Source organism: Carassius auratus, chromosome 3 (genome assembly GCF_003368295.1).
Source record: "Carassius auratus strain Wakin chromosome 3, ASM336829v1, whole genome shotgun sequence".
Taxonomy (NCBI): domain Eukaryota; kingdom Metazoa; phylum Chordata; class Actinopteri; order Cypriniformes; family Cyprinidae; genus Carassius; species Carassius auratus.
Genome location: NC_039245.1, coordinates 28,515,369 through 28,538,735, shown reverse-complemented (window position 1 = coordinate 28,538,735; position 23,367 = coordinate 28,515,369). Strand labels below are relative to the sequence as shown.

The following is a 23,367-nucleotide window of genomic DNA, read 5'->3' as shown; positions in this document are numbered from 1 at the left end:
TCGGGGGTTCAGACACAGTCTCTCTGTTTAAATCTAGATTAAAAACACATCTCTTTCACCAAGCATTCAAATAATTTATCTCTTAAATTGTGAGTGTAGTTGCATCTGATCAAATGTGCATTTTTATTCATTAGCTTGGGTTAAATTAATTTTAGTTTGTTTGATCAGCAGCTATGCTAATGATGTCTCTATTTTGTTTCTATGTTTTGCCACGGGTACTAGGATTTACACAAGCTCCAGTCTGGATCCAGAACACCTGAGAAGAGATGATGCTGACCCTCAGAGGACCCCAGACCCTGAATCAACAAACAGAACTAATAATTATTGCTACATGTGTGACTGCATCATATAATAATTATTAATTAAGAATATTAATAATGTTCGTCTACCTGACTACGTCTTGTATTAATTTTTTCTAAAAATCCTGTCAAACATGCACAAACTGACAGTCACCACCATAAGCTACTACTAAATATTGTAGAAACATAATTTTCTGTAAAGTTGCTTTGTAACAATTTGCATTGTAAAACGCGCTATTCAAATAAACTTGAATTGAATATAGGAATTCTAAATTGAATGTAAAAAAACTGAGCTGGTATCGGATCGGTTCTGAAAAAAAATGGTATAGTTGCATCCCCAATGCCTACCTTAGTTGCTCAATTGAAAATGAGTCAAAGGGCAAAAAACACTTCCGCCCAAACACAAATGCACAGTAACCACACAAACATACTAGCGTTCATTTAAAAAATATAAATTTTAATAAAGGCTACATCTCTTCATAATTACAATAATTAAAGTACCAAGTCGTCCTTAAAATGAAGCTCTGTATAATGCATAATTTACATTTTAGTGAAACACAAACAATATTGGGGGAGGAAAACACTGAAACGTAATGTAATAATTACAAGATATCCAAAGCATAAAAAAAATAAAAAATATTTTAAACATAAACCCCTCAGAAAAGCAAGGGAATATTCACACCCTGAAACAGGGCAGCACACAGCATGGTATCCATGTAGGCACAGGTAATATATAAATACACTAGCAATGGCATGTTCTCATCCACTCATGCCAGTGAATTCCGAGATTTTGCCCTGGAGCTCTGTGGTTTTAAATCAGCTACACCAGGTCTTTCAGCATTTTAACAGGACATTAACCCATTCTATGCACACCCTCTGATCTCCCAAACAGTATTGAAATTCAGATTATTTTTTTTATTTTAAATAGTATGACCTTACATTTCTTAGTTTGGGAACAGTTTTCAGGACAAGGCTATTGGTTCCTGTGCAATGTTCGGACCTTAAACCAAAGGCACTAAAGATGGAACACATCATCAGCTATTGGCTGGGCAATAAAGGTTGAAATACCCCCCCCCCAATCAGCAGAGAGATCTAGAGAAGTGTGCTGGTCTGAAGCACATTTCTTTCTCATTGGCCAGAAGAAAAGATTCCTGGTACAGTCTGTTTAGTTAAGGTCACGGGACTCTAGACATCCATCCATGCATGTATAACATTTAAAAACTCCCTATCAAATAAGCAGCTTGTCCATAATCTGAACACAAGTATGAGTGGAATGACAGTTTAATAAATAGCAATAAAGTCTTTAACTTTTGAAGCATATTATAATTTTGTGTACATATGAGCCCCTCTGTATACACAAGCACACGTTCTCACATCCAACACACGTATATAAATCTACAGTTATCACAAATGCTGGTCAGCAGTCCATGGTACACACCAACGTTGGCATGTTGTAGTCCAAACAAACAAGTGGATGACTACTTCTTCATTGGTCATAACATCTCTCTTAGGGTTCCAAATCAAAGGAACAATTTCTTGTGATGCATTGCTGGTTCAGATCCCTCTGTACTTCATTGGCTAGTATTCCTTCAATAGTTTGGTGAGCTTAAGCTTCATAAAAAGTAAATTTTCCACTTGTTGACTTAGCCTTAAGTGCTAGGTAAGTCCGCCGTCATGTTTATTTAGTCCATTCTCTCCACTTTGCCAAGGATTTTGCCCTCATACATGGGCAAAACTGTGCAGTCATCCCAGACCTCTTCAAACACAGCACCGCACTCAAACTCATCACTGGCCTTTTTGAAGTAGTACCTGAAAGAGAGCGCATGTACAGTCAACAAACTGTTGATGGGATTCATAAATGTATAGGTACATAGGTAAAATGGTATTCTTTTATTCCAGGAGACTACAATTTTGTTTTCCAAGCCTATGAAATGCTTAAAGACCCCATGGAACTGTCACAGATACACTTCACAATCCAATCCAAACATCGGTTTCAATAGGAAACCTGTCACATTATGAAAGTAAAATGTTTCAAACACCATTTCATGTTGATTTTAAATACCCGCATCACATATATATATATATATATATATATATATATATATATATATATATATATATATATATATAGGGGACAAAGAGGTGCTTTAGCCTAAATTACTGGGTCCGTTAAACACTACCACCCGTCCACCATCAGGCCTCTGCTGTCTAATTGGGAGCTCTGAGCAAATGAAGGGATCTTTCACAAGGGCTGACATTTTTGGGTGCCGCAGAGTCTATGCTACACTTTTTTCATTACTACATTGCGACGGGATGAGTCTGACCTTAATCTAGTCTTTGACCTTGACGGATGACCTCTTTGCCTAATTTCTATCATTCGATTTGTCTTTTTCCTTCCACCTCTGATACACTAATGATCTCCACCTCCTCCAGAAGGAAGAGAAAACAGTGGGAGGGGAGGGAGTGGTGAGGTCTGCCTCAGTAATTGGCTTTGTAATGGAAAATGCCCCCTCTTACTAACTTGCGCTGCTGTGAATGCTATGGTTTTACAAGCGAACACCACCAAGTCATAGAAACAGCACACATAAAACACAAACAGGAATAACCATGACTCAAAACAACAACCGACAAGAACAAAGTTGCTTTTCTTCTTTCAATATGTCGGAAACAATCCATTGTTCTCCCACTGCCCAAACCAAACTTCATAAATGAGGGACAAACTTGAATACTGTGACAGGGCACATAATTACATCCTTATTTCTGGAGAATAAGCTATATCCTCCTCCGCAAAATCTTCAAAAGGGAAGCATGGCTCTTATTTGTTTGAAAAAAAGAGAGGGAGAAGAAAAAAGAAAGAGAAAGAAGTCTTTCCATTGGAACATGTTTTATTAGGCAAGATTTTCTCTTCGCAACATCTGGCACCAATATTGTCTGGCAACTCTGGCAGTACTGTTCTTTGTTGAATTTCTGCCATGTTGAAATGACCCAACTACACACATTTTTTGCGATTAAAATCATCAGCTTTGAATTCTCTTTTCCTTGAAAATGTGCATTGTGAGAGAGGGGTCCCTTACATGGGGAAATGTTTTACTATATTTATTTATGATACAAACAACAAGCTATTTGATAAAATAAAGTTATCAATATGGACAATGCAACCACACAAGGCATTACAGATTGTGGTCAGGGGCAGATAAAAGCTATGACTGGGTTAGTTCCCAATTAAAAGTTACTCAACTGTTCTGGTGTGCTTAAAATGGGCTTTTATGGAGTCAACATGCACAGGGAAAACCACTGGCAGCCAGAGAGGCTTTGATATAATTTAGAAATAATCAAAAAAAAAAAAAAAAAAAACTGATAGTTTTACGTAAACACACAAATGTATGAGAGCAACTTGATACAATTGTTGAAAATGTGTGCAAGTCTTTGTGCATCAAATGAAAGGCCTGAGCTTCAAAGAGCTTCTTATTAAATGTGCCTTAAGATGAAATCAATACCAGATGTGAACAAACGGCTACAGTTAAAATTCCCTCATTCTTTCTTTCTCTGTGCACCCACCCCTCTCTTTCTTGTCGTCTTAACTCCATACTTGATGTAAATAACGTATAGTAAACATCGCAGCCTTGCAGAGACCAACACAACCAGTGTAAAAAACACATTAAAAAAACCTTGCAAGAATATTTATAAATTAGCTAATTGCACAACTATTATATCAAGTCTTCAGCAGCCTTAATATAAACTGTCAAACATTAATTCACTCATCAGAACTGAGAGCATACCTGTAGTTTCCTTTTTTCCTCAGTTGTTCCTTGAAGTGTCCGAGTGTGAGGCTGTGTGTTTTCATCATCCGGCGGTATGGGATTTCTTCACCACAAAAGAAGTATGTGACCACTGTCTCAGAGCACAAACTACTGTGGGAACCTGACATCTTTTTGAGATCTTTCAGTCTGTAAAGACATAAAATAAAATGAGCACAAACTTAAAGATCATCACAGAAGAGGATAATATTAGCTAGGCCTTAAAGACCACAACAGATGGCATGCACAACACATTGAAAATCTGTAATGACACAACAGGAAATATTTAGGGTCAGGCTTGTTTTTATGCATCAGTATTAGATTTTGTGGAAACATGTTAGGATGTTATCAGTGCTGTCTCCTTAACCATCACTATTACCATTACAGGTCATGCAATTGATGAAGAAAAAAAACAAAAAACACATTGATTCTCTACAGAAGGCCTTTGTTCACTTCCCAGAGCACATTTTTATGGATAAGAACTTTTTATTGAACTTCTTTTTGACTGATGCACTGTAACACCCCACTGAGTTGCATTAAACAGCATGAAAGATCAAAGTCATATACACTTGGGATGACTTGAGGGTGAGTAACTGATGGGCTAGTTTTAATTTTTGGGTGAACTAACATACTTATACACATATATATACACATATATATATACACATATATATATATATATACACACACACACACACACACACAAACACAGAAAGAATAGCCTATAGTTGTCACAAATGCAGTGCTTTGAGTTTATCAAATGCTGTCAGAGACTGAAGGCCCCAGTATACTTCAAACAAAGTTTGACGGACACCAATGGTCAGAATATTACAGACAAAACAAAAATTATTAGCAGCAGTTCAGAGTCAAATGTCCTGTTTGCAATACAAATGCCATTCTTTTCCATTATCAGTCCTTTATGGGAAGTGTGAATGTCTCATAGTCCAAAAACCAGCATGATGTGGAAAAAAATATTGGAGTCAGTTTGATACTTTATTTTATTTTTGTTTATTTTATTAAACCGGATAAACTGTTATAGCTTTTTATATTTTATATATTCAAATAAATAAACCATGTACCAATGGAAGCTCAAAGGTGTTAAGGAGCCAAATTAACTCCCCCAGAAAGTTTGCTTTGGTCAGCTGTTTCGAACTGCTGAAACAAACTCAAAACGAACTTTGTTTCGGCCTGATTTTGTTCACAATTACATCATATCTGTTCGTTCTTCAATTTCGTTTGAAGTATATCGGGGCCTTGAGTGAGGAGACAAATGGTCAACATTATCCACCTTCCCTTTTCTCCACTTTGTAGTGCTACTTCAGAAAGCCAACCTAGTCTTAGAAATGTAAAAGAGTTTTGCCATCAGGTGGCCAATGCTCCTCACTTTCAATAATGGCCAGGGCCAGAAATCAAGAGAGAGAAAAACAAGGAGATGCTCAAAGAAAGAAAAGGACTAAGGGATGCAAAGCATCCAACGACTGCAACATTACATGCATACGTGTGTGTCATTCATCAATGAAAAGTGAATTAAAACATGCAAGAAGATGACTATCAGGAGTGATGCATACTCGTCTGTATGAAGTGCTGAACTGCCATTTTGTACAGGCACTGGGTGACTCTTGTCTCTCTGAAGACTTGATGTTGAATGCCTGTGAAGTGGAACCCATACATCAATACAGAAATCATTCGAGAGTTTTTAGAAAGTACTGACAATCAGGGTTGTAAAGTCTTGAGTGTGTACCTCTGTTTAGAAGGTTTGGAAACTTCTTCTAGGCGTCTGCGGGCCTCTTCCAGCTGTGCTAGGGTGTTGGGAGGGGGTAGAGGTGGCATGGCAGGGTCCTGAACGAAGGGGTGTGCAGGCTGGTGGGCACGGAGATGCCCACTGCTTCCCCCACCTCCCCAGGTGTGTGTGCGTGTGGGTTCCAAACAGTGCGACTTTTTTACATTTTGAGTGCTGCAAGAAAAGACAATTTGATCATGTAAGTACAATGTAAACACAAACGCTCAGAGGAATCAAGATGGGCAACCACTGGTAGTGCAAACACATAAGCACAAAAATTTTCAAAGATTTAGGATTACAACATAGAGATGAACACAAAGTTGCGAGTCAGACCTGTGGGGCTTGTGCTTGGTCTGTCGGTCACTCTCCAGGATCCACTGCCATACGTTTTGAGAGCGGTCTGTACTGTCAGCTGGCAGCTGAAAGAGACTGCTCTCACACCCTTCGGTGTTCACCTCCTCTCCAGATTTACACAGACGCTTGGATAAAGAGCTGGAATTCCTAGCAGCAGAAAAATTAATACAATTTGAAGTTTATTAATAAAAACAACCATTTATAGACTCCAGGATCCAACAATTAAAAAGTAATGAGGAACTAAAGAACAACAACAACAAAAGAAAAACTTACCCAAAGGCCACTTCTGCAGGGCTGCCACACTGGTCTCTGCCCAGACTCCGGCTGCGGTTGTAGGGGGCAGAGCAGCATTCTGAAGCTCCATGGCACAGGCACTGCACCTGCTGGGTTGCCTCTGCCTCAATCTGCTCCTTGCTTTTGGGACCAGCGTGGTGATGGATGTAGTGGTGATGGGTGTGCTTGGTTGACTGTCTGGAGATCTTGGATGGCATGTACCCATTCACAGAGCCAGACTTCAACCTGGTCCCAGGACCTCCCCGAGGCAGGGGGCGCTGTTCAGGAGATCGTGAGCGTGGGGAATGCCGAAGCATTCCTGGAGACTGACAGCCAGGGGTCTTGAGAACTCTGGACAGGTGCTCGTCCAGGATGGCCTGGGGGTCCTCCTCATGAGAGCCAGGAGGGAGCAAAGGCAGAGAGTGGGATGCGCTGCTTCCACACACCTCAGATTCATCCCTCTCCTCCTCCTGAACACACACAATTATGCAATGTCACAAAGAAATTCTTGAAAACATGAATTTTTCCCAAAATGTATGTTTCTCGGAATTCTTCAATAGAGGAAGTAAAATTGACACAGTGACAATTTTCAGAGACTTCCAGCAATACCTCCTGAATCTGCTGAAGTCTCTCCTCTAGAGAGCTCATGGTTTCCTGTTCCCGCTTCAGACGCTCCAGCCTGGCTATCAGCTGTGCCGCAAAGGCTGCTGGCTCCACGGGAGTCATCTCCTTAGGTGGCCGCCGCGTCCTCTGCACATCCAGAGAGAGATACATGTTAGCGAGAAGACCAGACAGGACAGGAGGGGTTGACTTCTACAGCAGCCCTCCCCACATAAGTCTACTGCCCATACAACACACACACACACACACATCAGTGGCATGGGCCGCAGCCGGCATGAGCAGTTGGTCACGCTCTAAGGAGCCTCGGCTTGTTCCCTGTGTAGTGCAACCAAGCCATCAGCCTGGCCTGTGAAGTCAGGCAGCTTCAAAGAGCCCTCGTCAAATATCAAACGCTCACCAGGGGTGGCAGGGACACTGGCTTTACATCTAGCAATAAAAGTCACATATCGACAGGGGGAAAAAGGAAAAAAGGAAAGAGAGAAGGATTAAAAGAAGAGAAAGTAAACTGGCGAGATGTGTGCTGCCACTAGAGGAGTCAAGCGTCGGGAGATCAGAACCACAGAGGTAATTTATTCCCCCCCGATGACAGAAGGCACCTTTGAACTACAGTAGCCACATTATCCTCCTGCCCCATGTGTGTGTCTCACACAATGATCCGCTTTCTTATTATTTTTATTATTATTTTGTGCCCTGTCTTACTTGATTTGGCTTTCTCTTTCCATTTCCATCTTTTTGTGAAGGTGATAAAGGGAGAGACTAAAGAGAGAGAAGAAAGCAAAACGAGTTGCTGGTGAGACTTGCAGCAGCTCCAGGCCCCTGCTGCCTAAAAGTAGCATCCTGGGATGGGCAGCCAGTCATTGCCAAATCAGAAGGGAAATATTACAAGCTAGACAAAAAGAGAGGGCGGCAGGGAAGGACATAGAAACATTAAGAGAGAAAACATAGAATAGATAAAGTCTTTCCAATGTAGAATTTAAAATACTTAGGAGTAAGAAAGGATAAGGAGGCATAGGGACAGTGGACTTGCTTAACAAGTTGTCTTTCCAAATTCTTTCTCCAAACACTAACCATCCATCTCTTTTTTTCTACTTTGAGGAAGGCAGAGAGGAAACGAGGGAGAGGGGGATGCAGGGTGCTACTGGAGGAATAAAAAGGGTGCAGCTCAGTTGGAAGTTGTCACTTCCCTTGAAGTCAGCCCCATTCATCTGCTGATCAAAGTGCTCTCAGAGAGAGACAGTTGATTTTGGTGCCCCGGGATAAAACAGACTTATTTAGTGCAGTATGGCAGTTTATTAGGAGTCATTATCCGAAAAATAGCACAGCAACAGGAACGGTCCACAACCGTAAATGGGTAATGCTTTATAATTGGGGTTTTGTTGGAGTTGTTTGTGTGTATTTCAGAAGGATGGCGAAGACACTTACAGGGAACGGAGGTAGAGACACTTGGCCATTCATCCTCATGTTGCGCTGCATCTCCCGTTGTAATTGTTTTCTACTTCCCAGCTTGTACGGAGGGATGGCATCTCTGTCAGGACACACAGTGAACATTGAAGGTTATTTACTGCCTAAACTCAAACACAATATTCAAGACACATACTGCATACAGAATCATAGACACGAAAATCCTGTAGTCATACAGATCAATACATAAGCCCCTTTCACACTGCGATTCCGGTAAATATACGAGTAAAGTGTTCCGGCAATTGTTCCCGGGTCGCTAGATTGTGCACTTTCACACTCCCCGTGATTACCTGGATTATGGCAGCGCATTTACACACAACCCGTTAAGGTCCCTTAATGACACGTGACATCAGGGCATGATGTGTAATGTACGAGTCAAAAACGTTAGGCACGTTATACTTTCACTGAAGCTGGCAAACGATCTCGGTGTCAGCACGGAAAGTGAGGAACTGGTCTCTGCTTCATTACAGTTTGCACATATCTTTTTATACGGTAAAAGAGTCATGCGATAACGTGCGTCAACACTATGACACCGCATTAAATTTGGCTTTTGTTCAAACACCACTCGTCCCAGGATTGAACCTGACAATGTTACTAGGTCCCCAACTCGGGTTCAATGCCGGAATCAATCCCGGGACATGTTTGCTTTTACACAGAAGGCGAACCAGCAATGTTCCGGCAACTTGCTGGGTCTGACGTGCAGTGTGAAAAGGGGCTATAGTGTGTTGTGAAATAATGGCCCAGAAAATGATGCACTCTGAACCTGTGCAAACTAAAAGTGTGATCTATATGACTTTTCTTTCAATATCATCCAAACCCCAAAGTTTTTCATATTTCTCCATGTTAGCCATGAGCATTCCAGAGTGCTGGTAACAGCAAGATCTTTCTCTGCTCTCTATCCCAGCACAGACCCCATGGGGCTCGCTCGAACCAAAAGGGCAGTAGCGCAAATGCTGCTACTAATGCCAATGCACACTCAAACTTTGCCACCCTCATGGCATCCATACGATGTTACCAATCACAATAAAAGATGGCTTGTGTTTCCATAAACACTCCTAATCCATGGTTTATAAACCTCCACCTTCACCTGGCTTATGTTTATTTTATTTTTTTTATTTTTTTTAGTCAGGCCAGTTTCCTTTGCTTTTTCTTACCCTGAAGTGTATGACCTAGCCCAAATGCAGTTTCTAGCACGTCTCTGAAAGCTCACAGTCATGCGCATAAAGCCGTCGCTCCAATCTTCATTTGGCAAGCGCTCGGCAGTCAGCCTCTGATCTTGCACACATCAAAAGGCTGGTTTGTAAGATAAGGTAATGTTTGAAGTCGGCGCAGCGGCATTCCCTAGCGTCCAAGTAAATCCATAAATAAGATATAAGCAAAATTTCCCCCATTTCTCCTCCCCTCCCTCGCTCCCTCCCTTTATCTGGAATTCAGATTCTGATGTAGCGCAGTGCCTTTTAACTCAACAAAAACACAGCTAATTCCAATCAAATTAGCCTCCAAATAAAGAACACAGAGACTGTTTTTCCCATTGCCTATGCTACTTCAAAGTAGCGCAAATTTAAACAAAACATAAAATAAGAAATGCAATAGCTAAATATGCGTAATATCACTGGACAGGAGCATGCAGATCTTTTTTTTTTTTTCAGAACAAACAAACGTCGATTCACTTTTGTTTGAATCACTAATTTTACATTTATGTTGTAACCTTGCAAGTACTATGCAGCGGTTTTAACTAATAAAGAAATACTTCAAACTAAGATGATTTGAAGACAAGTCACTCAAAAAGCTGTTGCACATTTTGGTAAAAAAAATGCATGGTTGTGCATATCAAAATAGGAATCTATGGTTCAATCCATCCACTGTCCACATACACTCACTGCGTTTTGAGCTTTGGGGTGTCACAGGCTAGCTGTGCTTTATGGGAATCTCCTATTCACTTGTGCAAGTAATTTTCAAAGCAGCCAGCCATCCTCTTATCCCTCTAAGCTCCCGGGGCCTAACAATGGGCTGAAAGCGATTCAGTTAAGCCTTTCATCCAGCATGCACTTTATTTCTCACTCTCTGCACTTAGCTATGCACTCGCACAATTGCCTCTGCCGCAAACATGAGGGGGAGGGCTGGTTTCAGGCAGAGGTGGGGTTGAATGGGTGGTGTACATGAGTGTCTGGGGGATGGGGTCCCAAACACCCTAATCCCAGGTGACCTGCTCTTGTGCTCCAGAAATGGCTAACCTCTCAAAGGCCAAGCTGACACCGGATCCCCCTCGTTCCAGCTCTGGTGGGCTCATACCAAGCCTCCATGCGAGTTGAGATTCCTTTAATTTACTGCCAAAGCACCTCAATGAGTGTCTTATAGAGTTCACATGGCAAGTTAACCCCCACCCCCTTTTTCCAGGGACAATGGGGAAACCAATAAATAATGACTTCGTCTTCAGTGACTAAGTTGTGCAAAGTCTAAAAAGAAAGCCATGGAAGATCAAAGCTTTATAGAGAAAGAGCATGGGCAAAAGAGGAGGACAAACTGTCCAGTGTCATTTCCTGTTGAGGAATTTGCAAACATTAGCTTCAATTAGCGCATAGAGGAAGCACATTATCTGAGGGCTCTTCTCTTGGGTCCACTCCTTCTTCATAGCTCATCCCCACAAGACTCCAGCAAGCATTAAACAAATATCAAACACATTTAAAAGTCAATCTGTATCCCATCTCATTATCAGCCACAAATAACTAAATAATTAAGCCTCAATGTAAACTTTGAGAGAAAGGTATGTAATGGATTACAATCGACCAAAAATTATTCAGACAGCTGTTAGTATGTCAGTATTTACACAGCTATTAATACTTAGTCGTACAACCCTTAGCCTCAATGACTGCCTGTAGTCTCCTGGGCATGTTGTCATCCAGGTTCATGCAAACCTGAACTGAATAATTTTTGGACCCAAATTTGTATCAGTTTTACTGGTAGTCAACTATTTGAAACATTTTGGGGTATAATTTGTCACAGTTTACTTTGCTATTCTCGCTTTTGTAAATGAACTATAGTGTCCTGCACCCACTAGTAAAAAATATATAATTAATATCTGGCCTCTGAATAATGTGACAACGCGTTTACGTCACCCACAAAGCGGAAGGAGGCACAAGGAGTCAGCAGTGTTTTGATTTGAGGGCGCGGGCAAACGTAAAGAGAACGTTGTGTTGTGTGACCATTGCAAGATAGAGCTGGCATATCACAACTAAGGCCCTATGATTTCCACAATGCAGAAAACGCGAAGGGAATCGCGGAATTCCAGTCATAAAAACAGAATTTACAGTTTAGCGCGGAATGGCACGGAATTTGCCAATTTTGGAATGAATTCAAAAATAGGTCATTGCACTTACATCAAATCACGATATGGACTAATATCTGTAAATATTAAGCCAGAAAAGACAATTTAAATATAAATCCTGCATGTTCTGCGTGTCTCTGTTAATGAATGGCACTTCTTCATTTATTTACACACACTGAAGCGCGTGACGCTCGCGGTGATTTCAGTGTCTGCTGTCTCACTAAATGAGGATGTGAACACATGAACAACATCTCCAGAACTGCTCTGACAGTCACTTCATGAGCATTAGACCGTTTGATTTGAGTAAAATTGGTATTGGGGCATTTTAACGAGTACAAATACAGGAGCTCAGTATCGGGCCGATATCGTATCAGTAATAGGTGCATCCCTATTTTTAGGCATCATCTATTCATTCCGATTTGCCTATGATGCCCAACAGCACCATCTAGGTAGGCAGTTTACTATGTTAAGAAACAGGAAAATAAAGAAATAGAGGGTTACAGAAAGACACTTACACACTACTGTCCGTCATCGACATCGAGTCATCTGTCAGGGCATCACTGGAGACCTCGCTATCATTGGCACTGGTGGCAGGGGCAAAACTATAACCAGATGCAATCCGACAGGGGTTTCCAGGCTCGCTGCGTCTGTAGGACCTACAGAAACAACAAACAATTTTGGTTTTAGTTGAAAGTGTGGTACAGTGGTTACATTTTAAGGCTGATAACTGGAAGGTTGCTTGGTTGAATAGTGAGCTCACAATTGAGGCATTTGCAAGATACTAGGTTACTCAAAGGGAACTGAACTTAGAAGGCCAGAACGTGTATTACTTTCTGCAATGTGTTCCGTTGCATTCTAAGCTTTGCCACAACTGAACTATTGTGTGCAATAGCGTAAACTGACTGTTGCTCTGGCATAGCAGAGCAACAGTTCGAAAAGGAACTTAGAAACAGTGGCATCTTCACTAGCTTTGCCATCTCAAAGTTGACGCCTCCATTTAACAGGAAAGACATCTGAAGGTAACTTGTTTGCCATCTTGACTACTGAGGTCTGTTACCACCACAGTAATGCAAGAAAGCATGTCAAGTATGAACAACGAGACCACAAATGTGTACTTGCCTAGACTGTGATTCTGTCGCTAACGATATGAATAAAAAACATCAGCTAAATGATCAAATAAAAGGAAAAAATGTTAAAATATCATCCCAATACTGTGAGCAATAGGGGGGAAATATCACATTGCAAATACAAAATGCTTCTAATATGGCTTCTCTTATGTTTGTGAATAGGGTCCAGCTTTTTTTTTTTTTACTAGTCCTTTTTTTTTTGGTAGGGGGAGGAACTCAAGCTCAGTTTGTCTTTCTCTACTCTTCCCTTTCATCTCCTTTACCCACCCCTCCACAGCCCGGGGAAGGATGATCAGGGGGAAAGTTAAGTGAGCAGCACATCTGTGTGAATTGCCAATGCCACTTCCCCTCAGCGGAGCATATCTGGGGCCTTTTGTCTGGGCCAGGCACCCTGTTCCTCACTTTACCTCCCCCTTCTAAACTTTCCCGTTTCATGTCATTCCTCCTCTTGTGCTCTTTCCTCTGCTAAGGGCACCTCCTCCACATACCCACCAAGGCCACCCCTCCCTCCGATCTCTCTCTCGCTCTCCATACCCCTCTCTCCTGCTGTGACACATTCCTGCTTCACTGGAAGAGGAGGAGGAGGTAGAGAACCTGAGCTGGGCCGAAAGGGAGAGAGAGAGCGGAAAGAAAGAAGGAGGGGGGGGGGGGTCTCCTCTTTATGAGAATGCCTACAGCCAGCAGCGCTGTGAGGGAGACCCAGCAGGACTATAGCCTGCGGCCCCAACTCAAACCTGACCTTTGGAAGCTCTCGCTCAGAGTCAGGTATTTAGCACAGCTGGGTTCACATTCTTCCCTCGCTCACCCCCTCATTCATGCTTTCTTTCACGAGGTGCCTCGCCCCCCTCTGTCCTTCTTTTCCACTCGCTCAAAAAGTGTGCTTATTCTCCATCCTTCTGAGTTTCTTCCTAGATAAAAGTGCAAAAGAGAGGCAGTTGAAATCAGAGGAGAACGGTGGTAAATAAGAAACGGTGGAGATGAAGGCCACGGTCTCTGTGACTCACAGAGGAACCGCTGCTGAATGTTGTTTTGTGAATAACTCGATTCAGAAACACAGAAAGGGAGAGAAATAAGTTCCACATGCTTCAGATGAACAAAAAGTTCCCAGAGAGAGAGGGAAAACAGACTGCTCAAGCAGCATTCTTCAAAAAGAAATCAGGGAATAAGATAAAAAGAAAAAAAAACATTGCTTACTCTCGTCTGGTTCTTAATCATCTCCTACATAAACAACCCAACAAAGATAAGCAAAGATGAAACGTTCTGTCACCTTCTTCAAGATCACCCTCCCAATAGGCCGTCTTTGAGACACATAAACATTTGTCTGGCACCACACCTTGATGGGTCGCCTCATTTACAACTTCAAGTTGTGTGATGGGTGCTAATTCATCAAACCAGATTATCCCCTGTGTTTTGTTAAACTCAGACAACATACTTTTTTTTGAACAACCAAACCAACAGCTCTTCAAGACATCTAAATGTGTCAAACATGACAAAGTACAGTAACCGAGCTGGTCTAAACACATAGACTGTTTCAATCAAAATAAGTTAAAATCTCGTGAGCAATTTAATGAAGTACTTTGTTAATAGCAAAGCAAAAAAGTTTCATTTTTGAATCTGTCATTTTTGATGTGTGCCACTTCTTTTATCAGTTTGACAGCTGAAACCAATTTTGCATTGTGAACTAGCCTTGATCCTTGAAGATTATCCTCTAACAGAGAAAGAATTTCAAAGCAGAGGAAACTGTGTGGAGCCAGCAGAGGGCCTGGTGCTAGACAATATTTACATGAAAGGAAGAGCTGCTCTATTGATGTTTTTCCCCTTCTCTCTCTCTCTGCGTAATGCAAGCCAGGTGAGAGCAAACTGCCCCAAACTTGGAAGAAAGGGCCTCTCATGTATAATGCAAGAATTCAAGAGCAACAGCTACACGAATCTAACAAACAATACACCAGAAAACTCTTTACTAACTTATTAATTATCTTCCCCTCAAATAATTTATCAACAATGACTTGCTTTACACACACATATAAATAATTCTTCTGGAGTAACAAAGTGCTCAGGGACAGAAACAATGATATCCTAGAGTTCAATCAATCTTTGTGATGCTTCACCTACAACTTTCCAGCTACCCAACTAGATTTTCAATCACTAGGCTACAACCCATTAGGTGTCTGATACATGAAGCAGTATAAAGCATGCAGCAGTAGGAACTTTGTTAACTGATGGTGGCAGCATAGAGTTGTTAAGTAAGTGAAAAAGAATTGTTGGGATGTCTCACCTGTAGCCTTTCTCCAATGCTTCCACGGCACGAAAGGATGGAGGTGACTGTAACACTTTGGCAGACAGTCCAACGACAGTGGCCAAAGCTTTGGCTTTAAAGTCATTACAACTCCATTCTTCCTCTTCATTTAGAGTCGGCAAGTATCCACATACTAGCTTTAAACCTCCTAGTCCATTAGGATTCATATGACTGGCGTTCTCGCACCCCGTTCTGACATACTCAAGGTATATGTCTGAGGTCAAGAACATCTGATAGGCATTCTCCTCCATAGCAGTCTGGATCTCCATTTGAGCCTGATCAAACATTGCAGAGTCAATCTGCTGACGCTTAATATTATCCCTAATAAAGGTCTTAGTAGCAGGTTTAAGCTGCTTGGCCACAACACTGTTGTTCTCAATATAGCGCTTGTAAATGGCTTTGGCAACTCTGTGTTTTTTGGTATCCTTGATGTCCATTTGCCTGAAACCATTGCAGGCGAACCAGAAATCTAAAGTGTCCTCGCATTTCTCACGTTCAAGATATGACCGGAAAAGTTGAGCACCGTCCTGGTCCCCCAGAAGGAAATGCAAAGATTTGGTCCACCGGGCAAGAGGGGAGTCTGGGGACGCACTGCCCTCAGGTTCCCCAAGTCCATCATCATCCCTCCTTGCTGTGGAAAAGCAAGGATCAGTCATAATGATTTTCACAGGATCCTTCGGTCTCATCATGGCCAGTTTGCTGGGATGGTGGCATGTCGTCTCACCCTCTTCCCCTGGGACCGGTGGACGTGGGTCATCTTCTCTGAAGCTACTGACCATAGGATCTGTTAGTGTCCTATTCATGGCTCTCGCAACTCCAGCAGCAAAGCCTTCAGTGTGAAGCTCAGCTGTAATCTCCTCTCTCTCTTAAATCAGCAGGGGAGCTTCTCTCTGAAACACAAAGTATTGATCTCATCAAAACCAGATCCGCCCCAAAACTTCAAAAGAGTCACTTCAGACACATATAGCTCTACATTGTGCGCGCTTGCTGTGTACAATCGGCTTTGTCGAATGCAATCAAAGCGACCCGGTTTATATTCAATGTGGACACTACTAGATTTTTTTAACTTTTTTTTTTTTAATCAGATCAAATTAAACATTTTCTAAGCAAAATATTTATTACATATTTCCCATCCAACCCCAGTTTGAATAACATCTTGGCAATGTAATAATAATAAAACAACAACAACAACAACAAAAGGCGCACATTAACTAAAACTAAGTTTATCCGATTAAACATGAATCTTTAACGACATAATTAAAACATGGCATTCTAAGTTGTGTTTTATAAGTAAAAATAAGTCAGTCATAACTCCAATTTTAAAAAGTCAAAATAGTAAGAAAGCGACTTTTAAAACGGCAACATAAGTAAAAACAATACCACTTTACTGTTTTGGCGATGTTTAATTCTGCACATAAATGTCGCGTAAAACTTGACTCGTGACGATGAAATCGAAACGCAATGAAACGCACAATAATGTAAACCCAATTCGTCAACAACATGCTTACTTACAGTATATCTGTAAAGTACAGACTTAACATTACAATATCAATACTAATCATTGACCACTCTTAACAGTGCAAGTAATCGCTTCACGTACATGAAAACTACACACATTTATAATAAAATAAAAAAAAATCATAATATATAGTACAAAACTACACTTCTGATGAAAAATGAGCTCACATGCATCATAAAAGATACAACGGAATTGAAACATATAGAAGTCCAAAACACACATTAAGACACGTCTTTAAGTTTTGAAAGATTAAACGACGTATTAAAGTCGCCCCTTAAGGATATAAAGAGTGATCTAATCTATATCCATGAGAAATACGGCAAACCATGCTGCATTCAACTTCAAACCCCTCAAGAAAAACAAAAGTACGAGATCGGGGTTGAAGTCCCGTAAACATTATCATGAATAGCTATTCTTCAAACACAGCCGATCTAAACTAAAAACAACACAATAAAAAGCATACCAAAAAGACGCGTTTTAACGTAATGTCTATCAGATACACTGGATTTCACAGCGACACATGACTTCAAAGTCGGTAAACAGCACATCAAAGCAATAGCATGGGGCCAGCGCTGGGAGAACACACACAAACACACACACACACACACACACAGCTCTAACTCACCATCCATCCACGAGTTTGCTCCCCAAAATCCCAGTTTTCCAACAAAACAACAAATATATTCCACTATATATCCAATTGCACGCAGACCTCCTATCCTCTGATGCTGTTTAGTGTCAAATGGAGATTTTAGGTTTTAAACGTAAACTTCCTTCCGCGAAAAGCACACTAGATCCCTGTATAGTGTGTTTGAATGTGCTCTGGTCTCTTATTCCAGTGTGGACTGAGCTCAGGGTTTAAGAGCGGACATCAAAGAGCGCAGCCGACAGCACGGTCCCGACAGATACATACACCATACTTTCTCTCATTCCCGGTTTAAAACAACATAGATCGCTCCAGAATGATATAAACCCATATATTCATTTTTTTATTATCCCAACTGATGCCTCTATCCCTAATGTTCTCAATGAGTCGCTGTAAAGTGCCCATTCACTAAAGTCCGCCAGGGAAAAGTTTCAACTGAGGCGCAAGGACCTTATCAAAGCAGAGAGATCTTGAGCCGACTCCCCTCGAGCTCTGGAGCGTCAGGAGTAAGTGATCTGCAGCGCCGCGATCCTGCTGTTGCTACAGAAACTTTAAAGACACAGGCCGCTTTTTCCTCTGAAGACTCCACAGTTAACCCCTTCATTGCTATTTTCATAGTTAACCCATTCGTTTCTGATTTCACAAATTATAGAGTTGTACAATTTGCAATCCGAAAGACTGTTGTTGGAGAATTAGCATTTTTGAGCATTGCACTCCCTCTGGATTTTCCTTTGGTTTTAGAATATAAGTTTTTGATTTATGAGTAAACTAATGTCAGTGGTTAACACTTTCTACATCATAAAATAGTCACACCTCAAATGTGCATTAATGCATTAATGCAGTTTTTTTTATCATTATTTGACAAGTAGCTGACATTTCAGCTGAAGCTGAAATGGTCTCTTCAAGTTCAAAGTATCATTTACATTAATTTACCAATTTTATAAATCTAAAAAACACTATTCTGAAACCCATTCAAAACTCCTGAGAGAAATATGGTGAAATACAATTCTGTGTTGGTCCTAAATTTGACGTTGTGACCGAACAGCACAGAACAAACAATTCTGTTCAAAAAAAATGTTTTTGCTGATGAATTAAGGACTAGAAACTAGGATAGAATAGTTCACTCAGAAATAAAAATGTTATTATCGTTTTATCAGTCATTTTCATATTGCTCCACCCTAGTATTGTTTTCTTTCTACAGTGAAAAGCAACGATAATCTCTGACCAGATTTTTTCTAGATGTGAGTAAATGATGACAAAACCTTTTTTTTTTCTTCTTTTTTTCTTCAGGTAAACTATTCTTTTAATTAAATGACTATACTGATATTTTATGACAGTCGAATATATATATATATATATATATATATATATATATATATATATATATATATATATATATATATATATATATATATATATTTATAGTTTATCGTAGACATTTACATTGACAATTAAAAGACTAGCTCACCCTAAATAAAAATTATGTTACTCACCCTATGTCATTCCAAAATATATTCTATCTTCTGTATAATATTTTATTTTTTCTGTATAACAAAAATGAAGATATTTTGAAAAATATCTCAGTGTTGTTTTTGATTTCTATACAATAAAAGACAATGAAGTTCAGTATTCTTCAAAACATCTTCTTTTGTGTTCTGTTGAACCGAGCAGTGCATACAGGTTTTGAACAACATGAGGGCAAGTAAACAATTGTAAACTTTTAGATTTGGGTGAACTGCTGCTTTAAGATGTGATGCGGTTACCACAAAAGTTCAAAGTCGGTTACTTTACAGTACCAGTATACTGTAGTTAAAAGTCTTTCTCAACTTAAAAAGTGAAACTACCAGAAAAGCTTGTCCTGCATTTTGAACTAGAGAGGGAGGATGTTCCACTGATTCCACTCTTGATACTTCAAAGGCTTGAGCGCTTCCTTTGATGTTCTACATTCACTTTAAGGAGCAGGATATTATAAAATACATGCATTAGTGCTAAATGATATGAATTTAAAGAGAAGATGTGAGGCTTTGTATACATTGCTGTCATACCATAGCGAGCAGAAAATAAAGTACATTTTAGAAAATAATCTTTGACACATTTTTAGAACGACAGATTTTCAACACGGCTTTACCTACTTGCCTTTTCTTTTTCAGGGGAAAACTTTAACAATAATAAAATGCTTTGTCTATGGTGGAAATCATCCACAAATGAGACATAAATTGTAATTCTCTATCTAATTCTCACGGCAGTAGGAAGTCATTGTCCAGGCATAATCATCCAGGATGCACCATTTACAGACTCATAGAGATTCATATGTATCATTGCTCAAAACTGCAAACTAGCTTGATGTGCAATTAACTATTACTGATCAGATCCAGTACAATCTGTTTAATAACTAATAATTATATAGAAAGACAAAGTTAATAAATTCACATCTAAAAAGGAAACACCAAGTATTAGATTTTTAGTGGAACCTGTGCACACTTTATAAATACCTTATAAAGTTAATGGCCAATGACCAAAGCCAGTTTTTATTCCCGTTTGGTACTTGCTGAGTATTCATTTTGGAGCGGCTAAAGTGAGAGCGTCTGAGAGCGTCTGCTGCTCTGTGAACGCTGTGATCAGTAACTGCTCTCAATGACTGTATTGTCTGCCTGCGCTTTCAGCTCAGGGCTAAACTCTCAGCAGTTTGCTTTGAAGTGATTATCCCTTTATCACAAGCCAGAGCAAAGACTTTAGGGAGAACAATGGAAAATGAAAGCAAGTAGGAGGCTTATGGCAATCATCACAGACGTCCACCAGGAGTGAAGTGTGAATGTCCACTTTGTGAATGTCTGATGTGAGTGTGTGCAGGGGTCGGGGGGAGAAGGAATGCACAGACACAGGGAGGCAACAGAAAATGAAGCAGATCATGATTTGTATGGCATACACAGAGCAATCACCAAGCTTTTGGAGGAAATTACAGCTTAGGCAAATAAAGAAGATCAGTCTGAGACAAAATCATTAAAGGCACAGTGCATCTGAAAAAAAAAAAAAGAATGTTCTGTCATCCTTTACTCACCCTATCTCTTTCCAAACCCATGTGACTTTCACAAAATTATATATTAAGCATATTTACCAAGTGGTTATTTTCCAAACAATGAAAACATAAAGTAATCAGGGTCTGTCAATCTCTAAAAAGTGCCATAAAAGTATATTAATAGCATAAAAACTGTGATTATAATACATTATAATATATAGTTATAATAATACAACCTGTGCAGTGTACTTGTACAAAAGAAACCACAATTCTCCATATTCAAATCTGTTTAAATGTTGTGGCCAGGGTTGGGGTTAATGCATTACAAGTAATGTTAGTTACTACAGATTACTTTTCTCAAGTAACTAGTAAAGTAATGCATTGCTTTTTAATTTATAAAAAAATATCTGAGATACCTTTATACAAAAAAAAATAAAAATAAATAAATAAAAAACTGTTCCTTTTGTGTTCCACAGAAGAAAGAAGGTCATAACGGTTTGGTAAAATTAGGAAATAATGACTTTTTTTTTATTGGTGAACTCTCAAGTGTGCATGGGTCAAAAGTAGGTATTACTGGACCCAAAAAAGAGAAAGAACTGTTAGGTGCCATTTAAACAACAAAGTTTTCAGCCAAAATGGAAAACTTTTTATTACTTTTGCCTGTTTGTTTACACAACAACGGATTGTCCGGACTGAAAATGACACTTGTAACAAGGAGTCAGAGACGTTCGGATCCATATGCAGTGCTTTATTTTCAAGAGTGGTCAAACAGGCAGAGATCAGAGAACAGCGTCAGGTATGTCAGGGGATATCCAAAATCAGCAACAGAAACAAGCAGAGGTCAGGGCAGGCGGCAGAGAATCACAGTTGGTATAAACAATCCAAGATCAAACACAGAAGGAACAAACACAGTGAAAACGCTCGGAAATGCCAGACAGAACTAAACAAGACTTCGCCCTTAATGAGTCCAAACACAGTTTATATAGCGGAGTGGTAACGGGGAACACCTGGTGGTGATTAGCATGGGATTCTGGGGAATGGAGTTGGAAATGGAAATATAAAATGCCAGAGTACTGAGTAGAATGCCCTCTATAGGAGTTCATGGTTACTCCAGCTGATGATCGTGACAGCACCGTTGTCATTTCTGTTTAAATACCCCAAAATGGGATTCTTTGAAAAATTGTGACGTCATGCGCATGATTAGTATATGTCAATTTTAAAGGCAAGTGCGAACAAACATACACAACAATGGCAGAGTGCATGGTACTGTTGTTGCTGCTCAAGAGTTTACAAACACTTCTTCAGGAAATTGTGGATTTACTTCACCAATATTACAACTAACAGCAGAGATGCATCATATACAGATACTGTTTACTAACAAGGTGACAGCGCCATCTAATGGCCTGGCATACATAATAAAGTGTATTCACAGATATTTCTAAATGCAAATTGTTTTGAAAACATTGTTGTGTATACGTGAAACTTTTTAAAAACGTAAAGCTTTTAAAAACTTTTCCATTTTTGACTACACCATTGTTGTGTAAAAATAGCCTTAGTGTAAGTCCAGTAAGTGCAGTCAGCAGAATCAGAAGGCATGCATGGTGCTGCATTAGGTACAATTAAAGTATGGCATTAAGATGGACTTTGAAGTTAGACATGGTGTCTTACACCCCTCAAGATGAAGAGAGCAACAATTCAGCTGCTTGTTATGGGCTTTTAAAAATAGTTTAGAAATAGTAGATTTGAAGAAAATAAGAAGAAAATAAACGTGAATTTCGTTCTGGAATGGCCTTTGAGGTGATTGTAGTAGTGGGACGCTGTCAGGAAACATGGTAGCTATTTGAAGCTGGTTTAGTCTTCTGCCAGGGGGGTTACTTAAGGTTATTTATTGGCATTTTTTTGTTTTGTTTTAATCCCATTTTGTGCATGACTTTAAAGTCAAACAATACATAGAAACAATGTCTGATGTTCTCTATAATCCCTTTTTGGCCATGAAAGGGAGCACATCTTAAGAAATGATTTTCATTTCCTTAGCCAGCGGTGGGGAGAACAGATGAAGATATCCTAAAGGTTCATCCTCATCCTCTTTATTTCTTAATATTTCTAGGAGGAGAGGCAGGGTTATGGCCACAGTCAAGATAAGTTTTGGCTGGTGCTATTGGTCTGACGTCACTCAATCCATCTTTACAGCTATACAGACAAACAAAAGGACAATCATTCACACAATGGCAGGAAAACCTCCACTACCAAAAGAGAAAGCTGGAGAGTTCACTCATCCTTCTTAAAATCATAATGAAATAAAAGTAGTGACAGATATTTTCTTCCAAATTGTGATCTGAGTGTAACAGACTACCAAAACAGACTTGATCTATATTATACATTGGGTGTTGAGATGTAGCCGTTGCATTGAAAAACGGAGGCAGATAATTGTGAGTTTGCAGGGGCAGGTTTATATGGAGTACATGCTTGGAAAAAAATTGTATACATCACCAGAGAGAAGTCTGTTGTTTTCACAGGAAGACCCAGTAATGATATTTGAATTTAAAAGGAAAAAATAAACATACACACAGATTAATCTTCTGAAATAAGACCTATAAAATGTTTTTTTGACGTTAGTCGACTAAAACCCAACTTGCTTTTTTGCCTCCTCTCATTGGACATTTTATTTTTAAAGTGTCACAAAATGTGCAAGAAGTAATATAATATCAATTTGCATAAATGTTGCCACAGGCACGTTTTCCTAAAATTTCCCAATATTTTGTGTCACATCAGTGTTTGGGAATTAAACCACAGGACACTGGAAATCTAGCTGTGTGAATGAACATGATCCTGTCCTTAATCAGGATGGTCAGA

The 23,367-nt window shown here is 39.9% G+C and overlaps 1 protein-coding gene and 1 pseudogene across 1 annotated transcript; both read right to left on the bottom strand.

The window, feature by feature from the left end:
- Positions 1-820: 820 nt before the first annotated feature.
- LOC113053305 (axin-2-like) lies at positions 821-16,174 on the bottom strand. Its single transcript, XM_026218230.1, has 10 exons — positions 15,313-16,174; positions 12,426-12,566; positions 8,547-8,649; positions 7,113-7,253; positions 6,504-6,973; positions 6,210-6,377; positions 5,838-6,050; positions 5,665-5,745; positions 4,079-4,246; positions 821-2,108 (listed from the first exon to the last, which is right to left on the bottom strand). The coding sequence occupies exons 1-10, from the start codon at positions 16,134-16,136 to the stop codon at positions 1,982-1,984; spliced, it is 2,436 nt and encodes an 811-aa protein (XP_026074015.1). The 5' UTR covers positions 16,137-16,174; the 3' UTR covers positions 821-1,981.
- Positions 16,142-23,367, bottom strand: part of LOC113054528 (centrosomal protein of 112 kDa-like) — a 160,583-nt pseudogene continuing 153,357 nt past the window's right edge.